The sequence below is a fragment of the Balaenoptera borealis genome, assembly GCF_965194805.1.
Source record: "Balaenoptera borealis genome assembly, chromosome: 16".
In the NCBI taxonomy this organism is placed as follows: Eukaryota; Metazoa; Chordata; class Mammalia; order Artiodactyla; family Balaenopteridae; genus Balaenoptera; species Balaenoptera borealis.
In genome coordinates this window covers 85217273-85242467 of record NC_138872.1, presented here as the reverse complement: position 1 = coordinate 85242467, position 25195 = coordinate 85217273, and the positions used below count along the sequence as shown (strand labels likewise).

Below are 25195 nucleotides of genomic sequence, written 5' to 3'. Positions count from 1 at the left end.
GAGCTGTGACATATATGAACATCCAAAACACAGAAAGAGGACAAGGGTGGCAGGTTCCATCTCCCTTACAATCTGTCCCCCACCCAGCAGCCAGCGTTTTAAATGACAAATCAGATCATGGCACTCTTCTGCTTAAAACGATGCAAAACGGGGCCAGGTCAGCTCCGGGGCTCTGGCCCAACGGCCCTCCTCGGGTAACTTGTTTTAAAAGAAGTTTGTGTCCTTAGAGCTCACTTTGGCACCGGTCGTCGGGCTGGGGTTTCGCCTTGGAGAAAGGCTTCTCACAGACAGCTCCCTTTGTCTGCTCATGGTCTAGACCTGGGGGATTCACGTGGCCTCGGATAAAAAGATGAATTCTTGAATTCTGACCCTGAGAGTGAATCTTTTTTTTGACAGCGATTGGGGTATAAAGTTATATGGTAATGACGCCAAATGTGCAAAGGGGAAAGTGGGGAGGAGGGAACAGACATTTATTGACCACCTACTGTATGCCAGACTCTATGCCAGGGGCTTTACATTGGTCATCTCATCTAAAGCTCACATCAACTCTTGTGAAGCAGATGTTGTTACACCCAGAGAGGTCAAACAGCTAGAGGTAGAGCCAAGAATTGAGCCTTGGACTGTGTGATTTAAAAAAATCCTTTCAGGACTCCCCATAAACATGTACAACCTACCCCACTCTGACCCCAAACAGGCAAATATCAGAGCTGGAAGGAGAGCCTCGGTTTAAACCTGTGTTTTCCTCCTAAGGCATTCCTCACCATGATCCCGTCCCAAAGCCCACCCCTCCCAGCATCCCTCTTCAGCATGGGTTGGCAAACTCCCACCTGTGGGCCAAATCTGAGCTGCTGTTTCTGTAAATAAAGTTTTATTGGAACACAGCCACACCCTTTTGTTTGCGTATTGTCTAAACTGCTTTCATGCAACAGAGACTTTACAGCCCCCAAAGCCTAAAATATTTACTATCTGGCCCTTTACAGAAAAATTCATGGGCCCCTGCTCTTCAGGATCTAGTGATGCCAACTATTTGCTTTTACTATGCTGTTTCACACGTCTCTATCTTTGCTCAGGCCACCCCCTCTGCCTTTTCCAAGGCTGCCGTAACAAAATAACACAGACTGGGGGCTTAAACGGTGGAAATTTATTTTCTCACGGTTCTGGAGGCTAGAAGTCCGAGATCAAGATGCCGGCAGGGTTGATTTCTTCTGAGGCCTGTCTCCTTGGCTTGTAGACGGTCAGCTTCTCCCTGCGTCCTCACACAGCCTTTCCTATGTGTGTGTCTGTGTCCTAATCTCCTCTTATAAGGACACCAGTCAGACTGGATTAGGGCCCACCCTAATGACCTCATTTTAACTTAATCACTTCTTTAAAGGCCCCATCTCCAAATACAGTCACATTCGGAGGTACTGGGGGTTAGAGCTTCAACATACGGACTTTAAGGAAACACAGTTCAGCCCCTAACACCAATCTTCATCACCTGGCTAATTTCTACTCATCCTTTAAGACTCAGATTAGGTGTTACTTATGTAGTTGCTCCCCTCCAAAGTGGCCCACAGTGATTCACACCTTCTAGTTTTCACACCCGGGTGTAGTCCCCTCCCAGGTTGAACAGGGCTAACCTGTGTAAACAGTAAGATGTTGTCAAAATGACAGTGTCATTATAAATTATAAAAGACTTGGCTGGGCTTCCCTGATGGCGTAATGGTTAAGAATCCGCCTGCCAAGGCAGGGGACATGGGTTCGATCCCGTGTTCGAAGATCCCACATGCCGCGGAGCCACTAAGCCCGTGCACCACAACTACTGAGCCTGCGCTCTAGAGCCCGCGAGCCACAACTACTGAGCCCACGTGTCACAACTACTGAAGCCCGCGCACCTAGAGCCCGTGCTCCACAACAAGAGAAGCCACCGCAGTGAGAAGCCCCTGCACCGCAACGAAGAGTAGCCCCCGCTTGCTGTGACTAGAGAAAGCCCGCGCACATCAACGAAGACCCAACGCAGCCAAAAATAAAAATTAATTAATTAATTAATTGATAAATTAAAAAAAAAAAAAAAAGACTTGGTTTCTGCCCTTGCTCTCTCTTGGACCATTCCCTCTAGAGGGAGCCAGCCGTCATGTTGGGAGGACACTCAAGCAGCCCTAGAGAAGTCCACGTGGTGAGAAAACCAATGCCTCCTGCAAACAGACATCACCAACTTGCCATCGGCGTGAGCCATCCTGGATGCAGGTCCCCCAGCCCCAGCAAAACCTTCAGAGGGCTGCAACCCTGACCAACATCCTGACTGCATCTAATGAGGGACCCTCAGCCAGGACCACCCAGCAAAGCTGCTTCCACATTCCCAACCCTCAGAAACTATGTGAGATGATAAATGTTTATTACTGATTTGCACCACTAAGTTTTGGGGCAATTTGTTATGCAGCAATAGACAAACGAACACCCCTTATCCAGAAAGGCCTACCTGACCCCCAGACTTGGCTACATGCCCCTCCTCTGTGCTCCCACAGACTTTTATTTTTTACCTTTTTATTAACCAAGTCCACACTATATCGAACCATGTTCCTTAAATGCAGATCAGATGTTGCTCTTCCTTGGGCTGTAGTCCTCTAATCGCTACCCTTACTCCAGCTGGCCCCTGCGGACCACTCCACCTGCTCTCTCCCTCCACCACGGAGCCCCAGCACGACAAACTTCTGTTTTCGAACACTCTAAGCTCGTTCCCTCCTCTGAAAACTTTCCCCTTGCTGTGTCCTCTTCCCCAAATGCTTGTCCCATTGTGTTGGCATGGTGCCATTTTCCTCTCATGAAAACCCATCTCCGCTATCGTCTCCTGACCATTCTCATGGTGGTCACCCCTGTGGCCATCCTCTGTCTCATAACCTGTCTCGTTTAATTCACAGGCCTTTATCACTATTTGTCTGTGTATTTAACACAGGCTAGGATTTGAGTTCTGTAAAGGCAGGCGCCTCATCTGTCTACTGCTACACTTGGCACCAAATAGGGGCTCCATAAATATTTGTTATAAGAATAAACAAAGGAATGAATAGATTTCCACCCATCTCAACCTCTCACCGCCTCCCTCAACTGGAAGCTTCTCAAGGGCAAGTACTGAATTTTATTCATCTTTGTATTCATGCACCTGCCCCACTGGCAGGTGAGCAAAACAAGTTTTTGAACTGTGGGGTTAAATATCTTTGGAAATCCATGGGACAAAAATGGAGTGTTGAGCCGCCCTCTGTGGCCACCAGAGGGCGGCAGAGTCCTGGGACTCAATCTAGGAAAAAACCAAAGGAGCCCAAAGGAAAAGCATCTGGTTAAGGTCAAAGGGCAGGTTCCCACGGGATGGCCGGTCCAGGGGCAGAGAGACTGGGCTCTCGGAGGCCAGGAGAGAGGAAGGGAAGGAGGCAGCAGGCACAGGGAGGACGTTAGATCCCAGCCTTTCTTTCAGAGACTGTTACATCCCCATCCCTAGAAGGGGCTGGAAACAAGTGGTTTAAAGCTCAGGTTTCATTCTCAGTGATGTCGGCACCACTACCCATAATAGCAGTGCTTCGGGCCTGGTCATTCCCCATAGGCTCATCAGCCAAAAGCTCTGCAAGTGTTATTTTTCGTCCCACATCCTCTGCTGAACAACTTCCAGTTGACAGTGAGTACCTCCCGGCACTGGTAACGTATGGGATGCCAGGACTTCAGAGTTGTATTGTTACCCACCCGGGTCCTTGGGCTCTTTCATCAACAGAAATTGATAAGAGGCCAGACGAGGAGTTCAGGCCAGGCTGCAGCACAAGGGAGTGAAAGCAAGTAATGGTTGGGGGAGGGGCAGAGGAGCGGCCGAAGGGGCGGCTTAGGGGGTCTGCCCACCCCCTTGGTGGTGCCGTGTGCAGGGATCATGCCCTGATTTTGCTCCAGGCACCTCAGAAGTGGCAGGTGGTTTGTGGCCTTTTTGTATCTCATTGTTCCTAATTTGCCCCATTTGCGCATGCCTGCAGTTATTTTTAGTCCCTTTTAGTTTCTTTGTATTCTGTTGCTTGAGGAGACCTTTGTCCAGGTGCCAGCCCTGCAGCAGAGGGTCCCAGCCTAGCTCAGGATGGGGTGCCAGAGCTACAGAGTAACGTGTAGGTTGCCAGGACCACACCATTAAAATAGATCACGTCAAGTTACTTTACCTTTTAATTCCAGGTCTGTTGTAAAGAACCTTGAGTCACATTTAATTAACTGTTAAAAATTTTAGGCTGGGTGGGATTTAAGAAATCATCTACCCCAGTGATTATGAAACTATTCAGTTCTAGTTTCTCGTGCTCTTGGGACTGGAGTATGTTGAAAAGTTATATTTCAAGCCATGTAGGAATCAGGATTAATTTCATTAGCCAAAAACATGACCATGTGATAAACACAAAATCACAAATATGGCCTCAAGAAAACATATTGTTGAAGAACCAAATGTCAGACCCTTGGTTGGGTCTGACATTTCCATGAAAATTAATTTTTTTATTGTTTACTTGATTTGTTACCTGGAAGCATGTTTTAGAAGGTACCATTTGGCTTATGATGTATGTCTGCAAAAAATAATTAAGATGGAGAAAATACTACATATTAACTTCTATTTTTAACTGAGAATTGAGAACAAGTGGCCATTTTTCAAATTTGGGGTGAAAGAGCTTGGTCCAGCTGGAGATCTTTTTCTAGTACTCAAGGAAAGAAATGTGTGAGAGCCCCTAATTTAATCCACCGTCTGCACTGACGTGGAACAGGAGCCAAGAGAGGCTAAGGGACTTGTCCAAGATCACAAAATTTCATTAACAACAGATTATTCCTCCCTTGTAATATCACATTCAAAAACGTGGGCAAGCAGGATAGTAGGAAATATTCACAGTGATTATTTCTGGGCGATGGAGCTTGTGGCTGATTGCAATTTCCAAAGATAGCCACGTCAACACACCCACAGCAGTACACACCCCATCCCACACAGTCTTCTTACTCAGGACTCTCCTGAACCAGGTGGTGGGCAGGAGGTCTGCCTTCCCTCCCCTCGGTCTTGGCAGGATCTTTTTGGCTGTGTCCAACAACAGGACATGGCAGCATGGACGATGCAAACTTCCAAAGCAAGGTCATAAAAGACATTATGTCTCCCGCCTGCCTCGTTCTTGGGACCCAGCCACAACGTTGTAAGGAAGCCCAGGCCACGTGAGGAAGACGCTTGTGGGTGTGTATTAAGTATGTCTTTTCTTCTGATGTTTTGACATCTGGGGCCTTTTGGACCATGGGGAGACTGCCCCTTGCAGAGCGGAGATGGTAAACCATCCCTAGAGCTAGTAAGCAATTCACCTGTGAGCACACCTTTCATATGCAAATCAACCCACCTGGAGACCACACCTCCCCACCTTCTCTATTGGACTTTTATTCCCTAGGCTAGCATGCCCTGTCCTCATCACCCCAGTAAAAGTACCACACGACTAGGGACAGCCCCTATGCCCCAGAGCCCACTGAAATGATTCAAACTAGCCAATACCAAGACTACTTATACTGCCTCTCCCATTCCTTCCCAGGAAAACCACAATAAAGGCTCTGGCCCACATTTTCCCCCCTCCCTCTGCCTCCTGTTTTTACTTTATACTTTTCTAAATATTCCAAGTTTTCTACATGAACAGTGGCTGCTTTTATAAAAAGATTCGACCAATGTTACTTTTAAGAAGACAACTGGGCAAGCGTGAGGCATCTTGAATTTTTATTTATTTAAGTTCTTTCTACTCCACTGGAGACAATCACATTCACCAGCAGGATTATTCTTCTTAATACAAATGTTTATCAAATATCTTGTTAATACAAAAACGGCAATCTCACAACCACAGAAAGGGTCCAATACCAGCAGGACAGTTTTTAAAAGTCATGCCACAAATGCCAATCTCAACACTGTAGACACGATAGGTATATAAAAGTCAGTAGGAAAGACAATCAGAGCTCCTGTTTCCCCCTCAAGAAAGGCCTTCACAAGCAGCAGGATCTACACCTGCACAGAAGTAGGCAGATTCCTCTTGAAACCTGGTGGCAACGAGGCCCCAGAAGGACATTAAGAGGATGCCTTCACCTGCTGCCCCAGAGCTCAGCCCTCGGGAGCAAAACAGCCCAGCACCATGGGAGGAAGAAGATGCAATACCCAAGGACCACGACCTGGATCCCAGGCCCTGCCCCGCTGGACCGCCCTGGGCAAATTACTTAACCTCTCTGAGCAGTCTCAGTCTCCCCGTGTAATATGCAAACAGTAATTTCATCTTGCCAGGTTTTACGGGGAGAAATATACGAGAACACGGATGAGAATGAGCACATGTTGGTAACTGTGTGTATCCGACCTGTTAATTATGAAGAGGGGACGGAACACAGAAAAGCGTACATGGGGTGAAGGCTGCAGCCCGCTGGTAAACCAGCTTCCAAAAACGTCAAGCTCTGATGTGCAGCCTTTGCCGATTTCCACGGTGTAAATATTCCCACCCTGGCCAGTCTCACACTAGCCATGGTTTAAGGACTTTCCAAGTTCCTGAATACCTAACATTCGGTCTCCAGGGCACCGCACGCATGTAAAGCACACCGGTGCCCTCAATGACGTCTCACCTCCCACCAGCGGTTGACAGTGTCAAACAGGGTGGCGTCTGCATCCCGCAGCATCCCCTCCACAACCCGCACGCATCTCCCTCTGGTGCCACCAACCAGAGCACCTGTAGGACAGACACACGCCCCCTCCCTCCTCCACACCTCACACCTCACGCCAGGGTTGACTTTTCCTAACCTCCCAGATAATCCAGCTCTCTGGCAGCACCCAGGCAGGAGGTTCCTGGATGCCCAGATTCCCTGGGGGACAGGGACAGTGGCCAATTGTAGGAAATGATCAGCCCAATGACAGCAGGAAGGTGGCGGCCAGGGTGGCCCGAGAGCAGGAAGCAAATTTCACCTATCGTCTTCGTGTGGCCTAAAGAAAACACGCTCAATATGAGGGAAAACTTCATGTCGAAAGATCCTCATCACAGAGCTATGTTTATCACCTGAATTAAAAGCATGATTAAAGAAATTGTGGTACACCCGCTCAATGTAGACTTTTAAAATAATGTTTATAAAGGGCTTGAAATAATAAGAAAAAATACTCAGAAAGTTAAAAAAAAAAAGGTAGGGTGTAAAGGTGTCTATAGCAAGAGAAGAAAACACCAAAGTTTAAAAGTACGCATTGAGTGGAGAGAACAGAAAGAAAAAGGTGAGGAGTGGTTGGTTACCTGAGGCGGACACTGCCAAATATTTTCTACCTGTCTAGCATTTTCTGAAATTTTTATAGTAAGCATATATTTTTTCCAAAGCTTTTATTGATACTTTAGTTTTAATGTATTTATTTTTGTCTGCGTTGGGTCTTTGTTGCTGCGCACGGGCTTTCTCTAGTTGCGGTGCGCAGGGGCTACTCTTCGTTGCAGGCTTCTTATTTCAGTGGCTTCGCTTTGTTGTGGAGCACGGGCTCTAGGCGCATGGGCTTCAGTAGTTGTGGCACGTGGGCTCAGTAGTTGTGGCTCACGGGCTTAGCTGCTCCGCATCATGTGGGATCTTCCCGGACCAGGGATTAAACCTGTGTCCCCTGCATTGGCAGGCGGATTCTTAACCACTGCACCACCAGGGAAGTCCAGTAAGCATCTATTTTTATAATGAAAACATCTTTAAGGAAACAACCCCCTTCCAAGTCACTTGGATACGCACTCCCGCAAATGAGTCTCAGGGTCCCTCCTCAAGGCCACCCTGACATGTGAAGACCTTGTCTGTTTCACTGGGGTCCTGTCTCCTTCACCCTGGGGGCTGCAGACCCACTAAGGGCAGAGGCAAAGCTTGCTACAAACTTGAGTTGGGAAAACTAGCCCGAGAGCCTCCTGGGAGCGCTCCAAGGTATCTTCCGATGTGCAGAGACACCAAGAGTAAAGGCCAGGGCGGTCAGTGTCCCCGCAGACCCTGGTAGTGAACTTGCCTCTTCCGGCCCCAGAGGTAAAGGGACCAAGACTCACAGGAGGCTCCCTCGCCAAGCCTTCCCAGCCTCAGAGAGGAGGAGGAGGCGGACACCAAGCCAGACCAAGCTCAAAGTTGCCCGTTCCTTCCAAACGTGTGTCTGAGCACCTACTAAGCACTGGGTGCTCTGCTGGGCACTGGGCATTGCCAACAATCGACAGCCATGGGGCCTGCCCTCAACATCGAGAGGGTACCCCAGACCACTGCTCACACCTCTCCTGCCTCTCTGTCCTGCCCACGTCTCCAGGTTCAGCTAAAATGGGCTAAAATTAGATAGCATTGGTCTATGATAACTACCGCTGACAGAGCGTCTCCAGATGTAAAACAAAGGGGACAACTCTGGATTCAGCCCTGGTTCTTAACAACGTTTAGTCTGGGCCCACGGGCCCCCCAAGACCCTTCCAGGGGGTTCCCAAAGTCAACCTGTTTTCATCATGATCCTACGACATTATTTGCCTCTTTCCTGCTCATGCTTTCATGCAAAGCTCTCCAGAGGCTACAGGATGGGTGATGTCAGAAGCCAAATGCAAAAGCAGACGGGAGACTCCGGTGCCCTCCGTTAAGCCAGACATTCAAGAGATTTGCAAAAACATAAAATGATGCCACTCTGCCCCCTAAATCTTCTTGTGTTTGGAAACAATACCGTTATCTTTAATAGAAAAATGTCACTTATGTTAACGTGTAATGAGTTTATGAATTAATAGGCATTTTAGAACACTGTCAGGTTTAATTTCTCATCCCGTATGATGAATGTTCACAGATAGAGACCATAAACAAAAGTTCTCTGGTGTCCTCAATGGTTTTTAAGAGTTCAAAGGGGTTCCAAGACCAAACAGTTTGAGAACCACTGATCTACCAGCACCATCCAATAGAACTTTCTGCCATGATGGAAATGATCTATGGCTAGGCTGTCCAAAAAGGTAGCCACTGGCCCCGTAGGGCTATTGAGTACTTATGATGCGGGTAGTGTGACTGAGGCACTGAATTCTTTGTTTTATTTCATTTTAATTGACTTAAATTTAAAGAGCCACCTGCATTTAACAGCTACCATACCAGACAGCGTTGCTGTTGACGATGTCTCATTATTTCTCTGTCCATTCGGGATTCTTTATTTTTACTTTCCCTTCACGAGTTACTTAACCTCTCTGAGCCACAGTCTCCAAATCAGTAAAATGGGCTCATACCTACCTCTCAGAGTGACGGTAAAGACCACGGAAATCACACAGGACTTGGGACTGAGCTTAGGAAAAATCAGTGACAGGGCCCTATTTAAGGAATGACCTTGTGTAAAAACGCAGGCTGCTGGAGGGGGGTTAATGTGAAACCACATGAAAAAGAGACAGCAAAAAGCAAGAGCAGTGGTTAGGTCCCCAGCCCCTGGACATGAGTTCTGTCCCCTGGAGAACCTCACCACTAACAAGCAGGGCCCGGCCTCAGAGAAGATGAGCTCCAGAGCAGGGCTTCTGGAACCAGTGTCCAAACCACCCGGGAGTTTGCTGGAGGTTCAGACTCCAGAGTTCCAACTACCCTTCCACCATGACCCGCTGGTTCAGCATTCCGGGGAGGGGGTGGGGATCTGGGACCTGCAGTTTAGCATCGCCCTGGGTGGTTTTCTGGCCAGACTCTAGGGCTGAGAACAGCTGCTCTGACTTCTTCCAGCAAAGACGTGGCCTTGGCCCTGCAGTGAACAGGACAGAGGGGTTCCGTACACCGATCGCAGGCTCCATTTTACAGATGAGGAAACTGAGGCACAGAGAGAATGAGGACTGGCCGGGGGCCTTGCACGCAGGCCAGTGTAGGGCTGGACTGGCTCCAGATTCCTGAGACAAAATTTCTGTGTGTCTCGGTGACAGGCCTGACCCCAGGATCCTCCAGAGCTGCATCCCTGGCCAGCCTCCGAGAGGGGCACCATTGGGAAGCAGGGGGCAGTGGTGTGCTGGGCCTGGATTGTACGCATTTCTTCCCGATGCATCTTCAGGAATGTCACTCTGGTAGGGTGAAACTGGCCATTGTGGGGGAAGGGGGGTTGGTATTTACACCATGGAAATTGGCTGCAGGCCAGGGTGTGGGGTTTTTTGTTTGTTTTTAACTATTGTTAAAAATTTTGAGTGTGGCTTTCCTCCCTGGAGGAAAGACTTGGGGGTAGTGGGTTTCCTTGGAAGCAGGAGATCTGGTCAAGGGACATGACGGTTGGGGGTTAGAGAGTCCTGGCTTCAAAGCTTCACTCTGCCGGTTCGAAGCTGGGTGCCCTTGGGAAAGTCGCCAAACTTCCCTGTGCTTTGGTTTCCTGCTTTGTAAGACCAGCCAGTAATCCTCGCCTCACGGGGTGGGAGTGAGGGTGCATGTCCGTCAGTGGAGAGAGCACCTCTAAAGCCACTGGCACAGAGACCGGTCCCCGGGAGGAGCGCCCTGCAGGTAAGCCCCGCCTCCCTCAGCTTCCTGCTCCTTCCCCCGCACCTGTGAGTACACCTGAGCAGGTGTGCACATGTGGAAGTGGCTGCTGGGGTTTCCACGAGCACCTTCCGGACCCCACAGACCCCACAACGCTATTCCTAGAGCCCACGTCTCAGCATCTGATTACGCAGTACGTGGCAGCAAATTTGACAGGTGCCTTTCTGACCAGGTCACTAGACCCATCTCCCAGCCTCTGAGCTCCACCTGCCCCTCTGAGCACCCGTGGTGCCTGAAGCCAGGGCGGGGTCTGTGGGCTGCCTGAGCAGCCCCTCCCCGTGTTCCCCATGGAGGCCTGGGCCCCAATGCCGGGGCTCAGGCAGAGCTGCAGGAAAACATTCAGAGCACTTCAGCTTTGGCAGACAGGTATGGAAAAGAGCTGGGTGAGCTGAAGCCCAGGACTGCCACCTTCTAAATCACCGCACTGTGCGGAGCACGTAGAGCTTCAGATCCAGGCCCACCTGCAAGTCCCATCTCTGTCCCCCTCCCCGCCAGTGCTTTCCTAGGATTCTTCCCCAGCCTGAGCCCAAGGCTGATGGAAGGAAGGCTGCCCAGCCCTGTTCCCACCATACGTTCAATTTCCAATCAAGACAGAAAGGCAGCTCTGGTCTATGGTGCTGACTTAAATCCCTCCCTGGCCTGAGGGGCTGATGGCCCCAGGGACAGCCCTGCGTAAGTTCTGCTCTGGAACTTTCAGGGAAACCCTGCCAGCTGGGGACCAGGCCTCCACCAGCAAGCGTGCCTGCTCTGGTTTGTCCCGACGATGGCCAACGGACTAACTAAGCAGGTGGTCAACTGCAGGCCTGTCCGCCAGCACCGGGTGCCATGGGAGGTGCGCTGTTGAAATGTGAGCCTCTGCCCCACCCGCTCCATCTCCAGCCTCCGCATCAGCTCCCACCCCTCACCGCGCCCCGGCAGTGCCCAACTCAGGAGCACTCGCTAAAGTGCCCGGAGTGTCAAACAGGCCAGTCTGCTGCCAACTGCTCCCCTGGCTCCTTGGGGCAAACCAGCCGCCATGCTGGGTCATCCTGGCACATGACAGCTTCAAGGAAGAGGGAGCTGGCGGGCATCTGAATTTCCAGTGTCATGCCCTCTCCACTCCACATGCCCAGGGCACAGCCTAGAATGCTCCTGGGACAGGACCTTACCTAAGAAGAGACTGGCCTACGGAACATCTTTTCCTTTCCTGCAATGTTCGTGATATATTTGGAGGAGGTCCAGGGTCTAGGCTTGGATTAAATGGAATCCTGGGAAATTCACTCTCAGAATGATGCTGGGGAAGAGAGACAGTTCACGGGAAGCAGGTCCTGAATAGGAATGGGGGTGGGGGAGTGTGGTCAAGGCTGCACAGAATACCCAGAATACCCTCCAGTGTCCTCACCGGCCTGTCCACAGTCAGAAATTCCACCATTAGTGATTCATTCCTTTGGGCAGCACAGGCTCTGTCCCCTCATTATCATTATCAGGGGTTGCTTTCCAACCAAGGGAGCTAATTAGGATACCAAGCCTGATGTTTTACAGTCATTATTTTGCTGAATCTTCAAGCAACCCTGCAAGGTGTAGCCTAATCACATCCATCTTACAGCAGAGGACACTGAGGCCCAGAGAGGTTAAGGAATTGGCCCAAGCCCTCAGAAAGGGGGGGATGCCGCAATTGGTCCCAAGTCTAGCAAGACGCGGTCCCTCCCTCCAGGAGCTCCTGGGTTGGGTGGCAGGTGCAAGTACCAGGGTGACAAAGGACAGGGCTCCGAGTGTGGGCAGGTGAGCACAGGGGGTTTTGGTAAGCAGAGGGGGGAGCCCCTAGGTCAGAGGAAGGTCGGAAGTTCTTCAGTGCTAATGCCCGAGTAGGGCTTTGAAGGATGTGTAGGAGTGAGTTGGGTGAATGAGGGGTAAACAGAGTCCCCATCAGAGGAACCGGCACCTCAAAAGGTGTGGGAGATAACAGGGCAGGCTGTCTAGGGGAAAATGTCAGACCCAACACCCAGGAGGAGCACGAGGAGACGCAGGTATCAGAGGATTTCAGCAGGGGCTGGGGGACCAGTAAAGAAAGCCCCGGGTCAGTGTCCCAAGCACCCAGCATTGGCCCTGTCACAGGGCTTTGGTCCCCATCAACCCCTTGATGACGGGACTGTCATCTCGGCCTGCCATAGTGCCATGCTTTGGGAGCTTTCCTAAACAGCATCCCAGAACCCACGTGACCCCTCCCCACCTCGGGCTCAGGCAGAGGTCAGGTCACAGTGTCCCTGCCCCCAACCAGGGGCAAGCCTTGCCCTCCAGCCTGCCCTTCCCCCGCAAAGCTTCCCCTCCCCCCCAACTCCAACCCTGACCCCAACTGATGGGAGATACTTGGTGGGCTCCACAGGGCAGGTGTGCAGAACAGAGGGTCTGGGAGTGTCAGTATAGACACACACACACACACACACACACACACACACACACACACACACACACGGGCAAGAGGACAAAACATCCCCAAGGCATCTCCTAGCTCAGAACCTGCCTGCCTGAGGAATGTGTCGGATGATTTAATACCGGCTTGGATATGGGATTCCAGATGCTGGAGTCCCGAAATACCCTGGAATGGACGAGAACTAAGCATAAGGCATCTTGTCTTTGCCCACTTGACTCTGGTTGGGAGTCGTAGAATGAAGCCTGTAGAATGAGACAGATCTTGACCCAGAGAGTCTGAGATTCCAGGTCAGACCCTGGATCTAGGCCTGGATCCCTCCCGGTAAATGTCCGTGTGCCGGGTGCAGATCGCTGGCCCAGCCCTGGAGGGGGCGGAGGATAGGCCCTTGGAAGCCTTTTCTTTGGGCTCCTGGGGGCTTCAGAGGTTGGGGTATCCCAGCCACTCTGCCCAGATCCCTATCAGATTAGCCGAGGGCTTCTCTCTAGGGCTCATCGCAGGAGCCTCCAAGGGCCGCTGATTGGCACCCAGTAAGAATCTGAATCACAACCCCTAAATCAGGAGCAAGCAGACAAGTTCCTGGGATCTGCTTGCCCCTCCCCATCCCCACCCCACCCCCAATGAATGGCTCTCATAATTTCTCTGGATTTTTCGGCATGAGAAGAAATGGCCAAGTGACAGCTGTCCCATCCCCAACCACTCATTCCTCTGCACTGAGAACCAGCTACGGTGCAGTAGAACGACAGGGGCTGCTCTAGGTACGCTTGGTCTCCCCCCACAGCCCCAAACTGCCCCCTCTAGGGGATAAGCCTGCGACATGGAAACACTGAACTGGTCTGGGCATGACCCCAGTGCAGAGCACACGGGGCAAGCAAGGCAAAGAGGTGCCATCATGAGTGCCAAGTCGATTGGTAGTGGCTGCCCAGAGCAGTCTCGGGAAGGATCCTGATACCACACCACGCTGCAGTTGATTGGTGATGTCTGCCACGGTCGTGGATATTCACCATCCCTGATCTACAAGCTGGGTGACTTTCCCTGAGCGGGGGACAATTCCCCAGCCAGGACTTTGGTAGCAGAGAAGGAGGCCCTGGCCACCCAGGTATAAATAACCCACTAGACTCCCTGATAGATTTCTCAGGACCTTAGGAAGCTCACATTGGCCCATCATTCCTCAATTGGCCAGGACCACGTCTGCCCCCTTTTCTGACTATGTTAACGTTGGTTGTATTAGGAAACATTTGTCTAGAATAGAAACACATTACAGGGTTAATTTCTCCTCTGTAAAAATGACTAAATGCTTTCTTTCTCACCTAGGACCCAAGGGGTGGTCTGGCTGTCACCAGAAGTAACCTTGGACCCATCAAAAAGCTCTACCCATAAGAGGGAAGACGGGGGGCCTGGGCGCTGGGCTCTGGGCTCAAGTTCGCAGAAACACTCCCCTGTGATGCTCTGCTCCAAAAGCCTAAATGTCCTGTGCAGGCTGAGCCACCTCATTTGGACACCTTGGCCTGCAGGGTGCTGGGCAGATACAGGTACCTCCAGATGGCATAGTAGTGGGTACCAGCACCAAATGCCACAAAGAGATGCCAGATGGCGTGGGCAAAGGGGATCCTCCCGTCACTCTTGAAGAACACCATGCCCAAGCAGTAGAAGACCCCTCCGGTCACCAGCTCCCAGATGCCCTCGGTGTTGGGCTGTCGGCAAGGACAAGGGTGAGCACAGGTCAGATGAGCAGCCAGCAAGACCAGGATCACCCAGCCATTCCCCCCCACCCAGGGCGAGAAGACATGTGGATGGTGAGGCAGCCCAGAGTCCCAGGCGGGGCGTCTCTACACAGTGACGCCATCAGTTCTCCCCAGATTCATTCTCCAGTGTAACACGTTTCCATCAAAATCTCAAAGAATATCTTATAGCTTTGTTATCTTTTCTAAAAAGCAATATATCTGGGTGTATCCCAAAAGAAGTGAAAGCAGAGGCTCAGACAGGTACTTGTACATCCAAGTTCACAACAGCATTATTCACAGTAGCCAAAAGGTGGAAGTAACCCAAGTGTCCATCAAGAGAAGAATGGATAAACAAAGTGTTATTCATGTTACTTTATACAATGGAATATTATTCAGCCTTAAAAAGGAAGGACACTCTGACACACGATGATACAACATGGAGGAACCTCAAGGATGTTATGCAAAGTGCACTAAGCCAGTCACAAAAGGACAGATCCTGTAGGATTCCATGTATGTGAGGTCCCTGGAGGAGTCAAAATCATAGTCAAAAAGTGGAAGGGTGGCTCCTGGGGGCTGAGGGTGGGGGAGGGGAGTTAGTGTGTAACGAGGACAGAGTTTCAGTTTGGGAAGATGAGGAAGTTCTGTGGACGGATGGTGGTGACGGATGCACAACAAGGTGAATGTACTTCGTGCCCCTGAATTGTACACTTAAAAATGGTTAAAATCATAAATTCTATGCATATTTTATCACAATTTTTTAAAGTAATACATACTCATGGCGAAAAATTTTAGAGAAAAATGAAGAACAGCAAGAAAAAGCAGCAGTCCCAGCCCCCCGAGGTGAGCATTATTAACACCTGGGTTTTTGTTGGTTATGGGGGCTCAAAGAACAGGAGGGACAGAGGGAACAGCGAGTAAGAAGAACCTACTGCCCCCTCTCCCTGAGCCCACTTCCCACAGGTATCACTGCTTACCACCAATAACGGTGCCTGACAGTATCCTTCCAGAATTGTCTAGACACACGTGATATACGGTCTGCACTTCATATACATGTACGTGTGCAGAGGAACTAATCACTTTAGAAAAGGGGGCTCACACCATCCCTGCCGTCCTGAGACATCAGTTCCACGACACAGTCTTATGGAGATCAGACTACATCCCCACGTGGAGATCCACGCCAGTCTTTGGAACAGCTGGGTAGTATTTCATTGAACATACGTATAGTCACGCATCCAGTTCTCAAGAGGTGATACCTGAGTATTAAGGACATATTACCGTAACACTTCCCAGCGCTTACTATGTGCCAGGCCTTGTACACAGCACAGGGGGCCTTACGTGAGGTATCTAATGCCACCTTCACAGCAATCTCACGAGGCAGGGTGACTATGTGACAGGCATGGACACACGCCCACGACAACATGCCAAGTGAGAAAAGCATGTTGTTTAACAGTGTGATCCCATTTTTGTAAAAGAAGAACAAACAAGTCAATATGTCCGCATAGCCACACTTGCCTATAAATAAAGCCACAGACTTGCCTATAAATAAAAAATGGAGGGAATTCTCTGACGGTCCAGTGGTTAGGACTTGGCGCTTTCACTGCCGGGGTTCAGTCCCTGGTCAGGGAACTAACATCCCGCAAGCCAAGTGGTGCAGCCAAAAAAAAAAAAATGTAAAAGATACACAATGAACCATTAATGGTGGTTGCAGCTAGGGCATCACATTGGGGAGGGGGTGAGAGGGGGATTTCAGCTCTTTTATACATTTTCAGACAGGACTTATTTTTTGCAGTGAGTATGTATTTAAATATACACTTACAATATATGTATATATGTATTTAAATTATGTAATACATAATTTGATGGATATTATATAATTAATAGATATAACTTAAACATACATATTTAAACAAGTAAACATGGCTGGGGGAAGGTAATCTGTAAAAATAAATACAAATCACAGGGAAAATGTTGAGTAGGAAAACTAATGGGGAGAGATTTCCCTGCCAAGTATTAAGATGCAACAAAAGCTAAAGTAAGTAACACGGTTTGGTACTAGTATAAGAATAGGCCAATTTGTGAAACAGACCCACATATATGTATATGAAGCTAACATATGATAAAAGGAACATTTTTAAATGGTAGATAAATAACTGCCTAATCATTTGGGGAGGAATCACCATATACATAAGAAACGGCGGTGGGAATACAGAGTTTAAAATTAAAAGTTAAACCGTAAAAGAAACAGGAGAAAATATAGGTAAATACTTATATAAACTCGGGAAAGGGAAGATCTTCCTAACCATAATACTTAAGGTAAAGCCATAAAATTTTTTAAAAAACCAAAAACCTGCTAGATTTGACTACATAAATTTTCTTTAAGAGCTATGGATGGATACTAACACTTTTCACTTCAAAATATTTTCAACTTTAAAATAAACCGCTACTCATAGATAAGAGATTAATTTAGACAAAGATCAATGCCTCAAATATACATAATGTAATGTCATTTAAATTTATAGGATAAGTTATTTATTGGTCATTTCAAACAGATAACAGTCAATTTTAATTTTTGGGAAAAAAAAGAAATATCTATTTAAACACAAATTCCTCCAGCAAGATCTATAGGACATACGTCCTTTCTTCTTTTGAAATAATTTTATTAGCTATAATTGACACACCATAAAATTCACCCTTTTCAAGTTCACAATCTAGTGGCTTCTCGACTACATAAATTTTTAACATCTGCCAACAATAATCATTTAAAAGTAAGAAACTGTTACCTGGCCTAGGGAGGTACCAGCAGGCTGAGTTGACCGTGCCCATTTGACAGAAGGGACAACTGAGGCTCAGAGAGGAAAGGGGATCCACCCACGGCCACACAAGCTGCTGCTCTTCCATGGCTGGGGCCCTGAGGCCTCTCCCTGCAAGGCTCTCCCACTCACAGGGCAAGGTGGTGCAGCCCAAAGAGCCCAATACTCGGGTTGGAGGTTACGGGGCCACATCCCAGCTCAGCCCCTCGAGGGCTGCATGTCCTTGGGCCAGTCACCTTCTCTCTCAGAACCTGAGCATCCTTGTTCATAAAACGGAGGTGGTCACATCCATCTCCAAGGACGCCTGGGGCGGGGAAGTAAGGTCCTGTAAGTAAGCTTCCTGCACGTCACAAGGGCTCAGGACGCACAGTAAAGAGGTCAACCTTCATGTGCCAAGAAGCAGTTTAGGGTGTGGAAGCATCAGAGTGGGTGTCAGAAGTCTGAGACTCGGCTCTGCCTCCATGGCCACCTATGTTATTATTATAGATTTAATTTAGCGATCGGGTACTTACTCTGTTCCAGGCACCATTCTAAGCACTGTCCATGGGTTTTTCTTACTTGATCCCTAAATAGGCGGGAACTGGAGCCCCGAGGGACTAACGAACTCATTGGACGTGAAGCAGAGAGAGGAGGTGCCGAACCGGGGAGCCGAGCCCTGGGGTGACCTGCACGTTCTCCTGCCTCAGCCCGCAAGTCACGCTGACCCCGGGCCTCAGTTCCCTTGTCTGCCAGAGGAGGAGGTTCAACCTGACAATCTCCAGAGTCACTGTGGGTCCCCTCCAGCCAGACGGGAGGCCCCACGCCGGGTGGGGGCGACTTACCATGGAAAGGATGACCAGGGCGGGGAAGAAGCCCATGACGACGTAGCAGAGCAGCTCCACGAGCTTGTACCTGCCAGGAAGACAAGCCATCTTGGCCTCAGGACAGCCTCCCCACGAGGGATAGCTCCCTGCTCAGGTTAGGAGGGGACACCCTGGCCAGAAACGTAAGAGAAAGGGACTCTGCCCTCTGCCCAGCACTCCTGGGCCCAGATTTCATCCAGCTACACCCAGCAGGTGCTGGCAGAGTTGGGTGGCCATGGGAGGGTCTCTTTCCCTCTCTGAGACTTGGTTTCCACATCCATGAAATGACATTTGAGGATTGCAAATGCTGGGTGTAGCATGCCTATGGGTGCTTCCCATGCTCAACCCAGGGCAGACATTACTATTCGATCCCAGCACCTTTCCACACAAGGCCCAAGCAGCCACTCTCCATCCATCTGAGTGGCTGCACCAACTGACACCTGTTTGCTGTCCCTGGAGATTCCAGGAGTCTGTTATTCCCTGTGGCTTCTCTAGCTCTGTTTCTTTCCCACACTTAATCATTCGCAGCCTGTCACTCAGCAGGATGGAAGGGAGTGGGCAGCCCTGAGAGCCTCTCCCCCTTATCTGCTAACACAGCTTCGGGAAGGCAGGTAATACCTGACATCATTCAGTGGGTCTAGGAACCTACAATGCCCTTTTTTTTTTTTTTTTTTTTAACTCTTCAGATTGATCCTGTGGGCTGTGGACCTGGTGGCCATCAATGGACCCGAACCCAGGGATGCCAGGCACAGCGGTGCCCTCATGCTTCTGGGGTTATCCTGGGGTCTCGTCTCACTGGGGGCAGGGAGGAGGCCCTGATGGAGGCACCCCCCCCCACCTGAGGCCGCTCCCCCAAGCCCTGGCTTACCGCTCATGGAAGAAGAAGACATAGATGGTGCCAACAGAGGCCATGATCCAGACCAGCCACCGCATGTGGGAGGCCCAGGGGCCCAGCTCGCGAAGGTTCAGCCTGGGAGGGAGAGCCACGGGCACAGCCTGAGCGGGGCACTGGGATCTAGCCCTCCACAGCCAGCCCGTCACAGGAACACCGACCCCAGAGAACCCCCGTCCCCGTGGCTCCATGTGTGGGATGTGGCCTCTCACGGGAGGACACGTGGAGAGACAGAGAAACTGAAACAATAGGCAATTATTAGGGCAAAATTAGCACAACTGATAATGTCCAAGCGTTGAAAGAAAAGGGCATCTCAAGCCAGTGGGCATATAAACAAGTAAAGCCTGTTTGCAGAATGTATCAGACTCTGAAGGGCACGTATCCCGTGGCCCGGGCACTCCAAGTTCAGGGGCTGGCCAGAGGAACGCTGTTTTGCGAGCACACAGAGGCACAGTAAAGGACATTCATCCCAGCATCAGTCCCTGTAGGAAACGCCTGAAAACCCCTCAAACTGGCCACCAAAAGGGAATGGGAATATAAGGTGAGTATCCCTCCAGGCTGGTTACTAATGTATTGACTCTCCGCTCTACATTCACCCTTTTTGCCGGCTGGGTTTTCAACAGAGCTGGGCCTCGTGAATTTCTTCCTTTGCAGCTGGCACAGCGTCAAGTCTGTCAGTAGAGGGTGGTGGAGACTTTGCAGAAGGAATTCCTTCCTTCCTTCCGGATTCCTGTGACTCTCTCCCCAGGCTCCTGGAAAGTGGGCTTTCCTCTCCACAGGTGGTGTCTCCAGGGCCAGGCGTCTGTGGGTCCCAGCCTTCTCCAGCCTTTGGCCTCTGTGTGTTTCCTCCAGCTGTTGGCTTAGGGACACAGTCGGGGGCCCCGGACAGTGCAGGCCTGTGCCCCAGGCCAGGGAGCTCTCCCGCACCCTTGCTGCAGCCCCACACACATGCGTTCCTGTCCAGCACGCGGACTGTCTTCAGCCTGTGCAGCCGTCTGCACAACGAAACTGCACGGAAACGCTCCAGATTCCTGCAGAGAGGGACTCTGGTTCCAGAAGATGGTGATTTTTCTTTTGCCCACCTCGATGTTTATAACTCTATCGTGTTTGTTTTCTGAAGCACTGGGGAAGGAAGATTCTGTGTCACACTTGATCCTGCCAGGTTTTTCCATCCTTCGTGACATGGTCCTGCCGGCCTCGTGAATCACGTGAATGACGTCTGTGTCCTCTGATTCTCTCTCTCTCAACCCCACATCCAAGCAACCGCCAAGTTCTGCCGACTCTTCCTCCTACAAAGCCCACAAGCCAGGGCACATCTCCCCACCTCGGCACCTGTACCCCTCCTTCACGGCACAGTTGTGGTTCATTCCTTGTGTCAGTATCCTTGGGACAGTCAACGTCTGCATCCTCCGTGAGACTGTAAGTCCCGTAAGGAGAGAGAGTCTGTGTCTTTGCTCACAGCCATATCCTCAGACACCAGCACGGGATGGGCACAGAGCCGGTGCCCAAGTGGTCACAGCCAGGGATAAAGAGTAGAAATCCAGGCACTGAATCAGCCAAGCGGGGGAGAGTCAGAGGGCTATTCTAGAAATCTACATCAAGGATAGTTATGGCAGCTGAGCACAAAACCTAGCTTTACTCTAATTGGCAACATCCAAAAAGAAACCTGAGATCACCTGGCTCCCAACAACTACAGGTGGTGCCTGGGGGTGACATGGGGCCATCAGGAGGCGGCCTTGTGGACTGAGTGCCCAGCCACGGCTTCTGGCTTCTCCCTCCTGCTCTCAGCTTCTCCCGTGGCTCCCACCTACCCACTCCAGCAGCAGCCCCTCACCCAGGACCAACACTTCTTCTCGGAGCCTCCATACGCCTGCCCACCTGGCATCCGACAACCAGAAGCATCCTGGTTGGCAGGACAGAAGCACGTCCCCTCCTCCCACAAAGCCCAGCTGGGCATAGGGCTGCCTCTGACAATGTCTCCAGGCTGACGGCAGCAGGGCTGATTTCCTAACACTCCTGAGAGTCGCTGATTTCCTGGGGAAAGCTGATGCTGGAAACCCTGGCATCCCCTGCTCTACATCCCCTCTCCCCCACCTTCAGTCACTCAGTCCACTCAGTTTCCTGTAAATATCTTTTCCATCCATCCATCCATCCATCCACCCATCCATCTATCCATCCTCTCGACTCCAAGGCTACTACCAGGGCCCCAGCCATCACAATCTCTCTCCCAGGTCCTTGCACCAGCCTCCTCACACCTCTCTGCTCCCAAGGCATCACCTTTCAGTCCAAAAAATAAAACTACATCAATATCCTGTTTCAAACACCCAACCACTCCTCAGTGTAGACCAGCAGCCCCCGTCTGTACCCTGTTCACCACCACACCCGCACTACAATGACCAGAGGACCGTGGAGCAATAATCACCCTCAAACACCGGTTACAGGAGGTGGAGACCTGTGGTTTATTTGCCCAGAACGCTGTCCAGCAAGCAGACTGGACGGTGACCCCTGCAATCATGACTCCACGACTCTCACCACATATTGTTGCCCGAAAGAAGCAAGATCCGAAAGAACGATGATCCCATTAACATGAAGTAAGAAATCAGGCAAAACTACCCTATGATGGCAGACGTCAGGACTCTGGTTACCCCTGGGGGGCAGCAGACTGGGGAGGGGCTGGAGATGTTTTGTTTCTCCACCTGGGTGCTGGCTGCAGCGTGTGGGAACTCACTGTGCGTATCCCCCGGGCACGTCTCAATAAAATGTGTTTCAAAAGCAGTCGTCTTTGTGCGCACCGACAAAACCCACTGATTAGTTGAGATGATGAAAAAGAACGCTCCGTTTACGACAGCCAAAAATGGGAATTCCCCAGGCAAAAATGGAACAAACCTCTGTGGCTCCCACTCCTCAGAGGCCAACGTGCAGATTCTCAGAGAGGCACACCTCCTCCAGGAAGCCCTCCTGAGGCCACCTCTGCAGGGTGGTGCCTCCTCTGAGCTCCACGGCTGCATGCGCACAGGCCCGTGTCACCGTGCTGTCACTGTCCTGTCACAGAGCCCCTCTGCCAGCCAGAACCTTAGCGTCCTGACCCCCAGCACCGCCCGGCCACCCAGACACATTCAACAAGTGTGACTGGAACGGCCCTTCTCCCCTCACAGGGGCTCTGCAGGCTTCCCGGCTTTTCGCGTGTGACCTGAGTGTTTCTTTATTCCAGAACTTTTGAAAACCCTGAGGCACTTGCCGGGGGAGTTTATTTTTTGTTTGTTTTTTAATTAATTAATTTATTTATTTATTTTTGGCTGCGTTGGGTCTTTGCTGCTGTGCGCGGGCTTTCTCTAGTTGTGGTGAGCTGGGGCTACTCCTCGTTGCAGTGCACGGGCTTCTCACTGCGGTGGCTTCTCTTTGTTGCGGAGCACGGGCTCTAGGTGAGGAGGCTTCAGTAGTTGTGGCACGTGGGCTCAGTAGTTGTGGCTCGCAGGCTCTAGAGCACAGGCTCAGTAGTTGTGGCTCACAGGCGGCATGTGGGATCTTCCCGGACCAGGGCTGGAACCCGTGTCCCCTGCACTGGCAGGCGGATTCTTAACCACTGCGCCACCAGGGAAGTCCCTTGCTGGGGGAGTTTAAACTGGTACAATCTGTGCAGGGTGACTTGGCAACAATGAGTAAGGCCCACTCCTGCCCCCAAGCCGTCCAAGCCTCGAATTTACCCCGCAAAGATCAGGCTTGGCCATATGAACCTGCTGTTTCTGTAGATCAGAAAAGGTTGCCTCAAAAATTTCACCTGATTCGAGCCAACAGAACCAAGCGCCTATGCCGAGAGGTACAACAGCAAGGACTTTCACTGCAGCCCTGTTTGTTATAGCAAAGGGAGGGGGAGTGCCAACGTCATAAATATTCATAAATAGGGGTGGCCGGGGAACATTATACTGCTGTAAAAAAAAAAGAAAGAAAGAAAAAGGAGTGGGGAAATCTTCAAGGTACTAATATGGAAAGATGTCCCCAAGTCCATGACTAAGAGAATGAAAGCAAACTGCCGAGTTTGTACAGTATCCTTCCTTTTGTATTAAAATAGGAAAGTATAAGTATAAATATAAACATATAAAATATAGGTATGTCTGTGCATGTATTTGCATATATACATATGCATATATGCAAATGTGTGTCTGTACATATACTCATACATACACGTTTGCTCTTTCCTACACAAAAGCACTCCGGAAGGATACACAGGAAACTGGTACTAAGTAGTTGCTTCTAGGAAGGAGAATGGGTGGTGGGCGTCTTTTTACTTACACGCTTTTGTGCCACCATATCACCCAGCCAAACACGAAGAAATTCAAACAAAGGAAAGAGAGAACGCCAGCCCTCCCGGGGACCCGCAGAGACACTCACCAGGGCGCGTAGGAGGCCGCGATGAAGAAATAGATGACCATGCGGTCGGACATGTGCAGACAGTGCTCCACCGTCCTGTGGCAGAGAAGGCGGGTTACGGGCCCTGCCCTGGACCAACGGGCTTTGGGGGAGCCTGGGCTCGGGGCTGACGCACCTCCATCCACCATGACCCCTCGGGCCTTGGTGTCCCCATCTGTGAGTGACCAGAGCAGTGGTTTTCCAACCAGGCTCCCTGTCACCCTAGGAGTTGAATGGAGACACCTCGGGGGTACCACCGAGGACCCTCCTCCCCCGACAGCCTCCTGCCATACTTTAATCAGAGGAAGTCGGCATTCTGTTTTATATGCTGGGCTTTTTGAAAGATTTCAAATGATAAAGAATTCAGTAGCTTAAAAAAAAAGTGTGAGACACAGACTCACAGATACAGAGGACAAACTAGTGGTTACCAGTGGGGAGAGGGAAAGGGGGAGGGGCAACATGGGGGAGGGGATGAAGAGGCACAAACCATTACGTATAAAATAGGCTACAAGGGGGATTCCCTGGTGGTCCAGTGGTTAGGACTCGGCGCTTTCATTGCGGTGGCCTGGGTTCGATCCCTGGTCGGGGAACTAAGATTCCACAAGCCGTGCAGCACGTTCAAAAAAATAAATGAATAAATAATAAAATAAAATAAGCTACAAGGATGTATCGTACAATCCAGGGAATATAGCCAGTATTTTGTAGTAACTATAAATGGAATATAACCTTTAAAAAAATTGTGAATCACCACGTTGTATACCTGTAACTTATATAATACTGTACATCAACTATACTTCAATTAAACAATGAAAGAAATTCAAGGACCTACTGTATAGCACAGGGAACTATACTCAATATTTTGTGATAACCTATATTGGAAAAGAATCTGAAAAAGAATATATATATATACAAATACACATACATATACATATATATGTATGTATGTATAACTGAATTACTTTGCTGTGTACCTGTTAACTAACACAACATTGTAAATCAACTATACTTCAATTAAGAAAATAAAAATAAAAATGGAAAAAATGAACTTAAAAATGCATACTCAAGAGAAGTCTAGCAAGCAGAAGAAAATATGGAAAATTAAATGTTTATTAATTCTATTCTATTCTCCTTTCATTAAAAAAAAAATAAGTGCAAAACTAAAAAACCTAGGTGCCCCCTGAAGACCCTCTGGGTTCTGGCATTCTGGTTCAGGTCCAGGCTCTGAAGCCATAAGACCTGGGTTCGAATCCCAACCCTACCACAGAGAGACTAGGACCTTGAGCAAGTTACTTACCCTCCCTGGTCTCAGCTCCCTCAGCTGTAAAACAGGGAGGATACTGGCCACCTATCGGGGTCGCTGTGAGGACTAAGAGGGTCAGGACTCAGCACAACGCGTAACAGGAAGTGTTCATAAACGTTACTGTTTCCGTTATGACCTCCCCTTGAAGAGCAAATCACAGTCATCAATACACCTGACCAGCGTGGTAGCCAGCCTCCAAAATGGTACCCAAGGAGCCCCACTTTCTGGTCCTCACACCTGTGTGCGGCCCCTCCCACAACAAATATGGCAAACATATGGAACCAATAGGAGGTTGCAGAAATGATGGTGTGTGGTTTCTAAGGCTAGATCATAAAAG

The 25195-nt window shown here is 50.0% G+C and overlaps 1 protein-coding gene across 6 annotated transcripts in view; it reads right to left on the bottom strand.

Annotated features, from left to right (window-relative positions):
* MMD2 (monocyte to macrophage differentiation associated 2) overlaps positions 1 to 25195 on the bottom strand; it is a 67614-nt gene that overhangs the window by 4922 nt on the left and 37497 nt on the right. For 2 of the 6 annotated variants that reach the window (XM_082361427.1, XM_082361428.1), the window contains 4 exons: positions 23541 to 23615; positions 19128 to 19229; positions 18239 to 18308; positions 14297 to 14577 (listed from right to left, as the gene is read on the bottom strand). In XM_082361427.1, coding sequence (XP_082217553.1) covers positions 14374 to 14577; positions 18239 to 18308; positions 19128 to 19229; positions 23541 to 23615 — 451 coding nt within the window. In that variant the 3' untranslated portion in view covers positions 14297 to 14373. Of the gene's footprint in view, positions 1 to 5705; positions 8649 to 14296; positions 14578 to 17105; positions 17887 to 18238; positions 18309 to 19127; positions 19230 to 23540; positions 23616 to 25195 lie in introns of those variants that run through there. The other 4 variants (XM_082361432.1, XM_082361429.1, XM_082361431.1 and 1 more) reach the window with 4 other exon arrangements.